The 600-nt window shown below is 41.5% G+C and overlaps 1 protein-coding gene across 1 annotated transcript; it reads left to right on the top strand.

Moving 5' to 3' along the window:
* Positions 1-7: 7 nt before the first annotated feature.
* On the top strand, positions 8-592 carry LOC140966198 (histone-lysine N-methyltransferase family member SUVH9-like; the record flags this gene model as incomplete). The annotated part of the gene is made up of 1 exon (XM_073426546.1): positions 8-592. A coding segment is annotated over one exon (585 nt), but the record flags the coding sequence as incomplete, so codon positions are not given.
* Between the last annotated feature and the right edge of the window lie 8 nt (positions 593-600).

The following is a 600-nucleotide window of genomic DNA, read 5'->3' as shown; positions in this document are numbered from 1 at the left end:
TTATGTTTATGATGGTTTGTATAGAATTGTTGAGACTTGGTTCGATGTGGGGAAGTCGGGGTTTGGTATTTTTAAGTTTAAGCTAGTCAGGATTGAGAATCAGGTGGAAATGGGGAGTAATGTGATTAAGTTTGCATATAATTTGAGGATTAAGCCATTGGATGTGCGGCCTAAGGGTTATGTGACACTGGATTTATCGAAGAACAAGGAGAGTTTTCCTGTGTTTTTCTTTAATGATATTGATGAGGACCATGACCCTCTACGTTTTGAATATTTGACAACGACGATCTTCCCTTCATATGTATCTACTTATGGGAATAAGACTGGAATCACTGGATGTAAATGCGTTGGGGCATGTTTGAACGATTGCTTTTGTGCAATGAAAAATGGAGGTGAGTTTGCATATGATATGCATGGGATTCTGGTGAGGGGAAAGCCATTGATTTTTGAGTGTGGCCCAAATTGTAGCTGCCCCCCTGGTTGCCGGAATCGTGTGAGCCAAAAGGGTCTTAAGAATCGATTTGAAGTGTTTAGGTCGAGAGAGACTGGTTGGGGTGTTAGATCGTTGGACGTGATCCAAGCTGGCTCCTTTATTTGTGA

This window comes from Primulina huaijiensis, unplaced genomic scaffold, assembly GCF_012295235.1.
Source record: "Primulina huaijiensis isolate GDHJ02 unplaced genomic scaffold, ASM1229523v2 scaffold201883, whole genome shotgun sequence".
NCBI classification, from domain to species: domain Eukaryota; kingdom Viridiplantae; phylum Streptophyta; class Magnoliopsida; order Lamiales; family Gesneriaceae; genus Primulina; species Primulina huaijiensis.
This window is presented reverse-complemented; position numbering and strand designations above follow the sequence as displayed.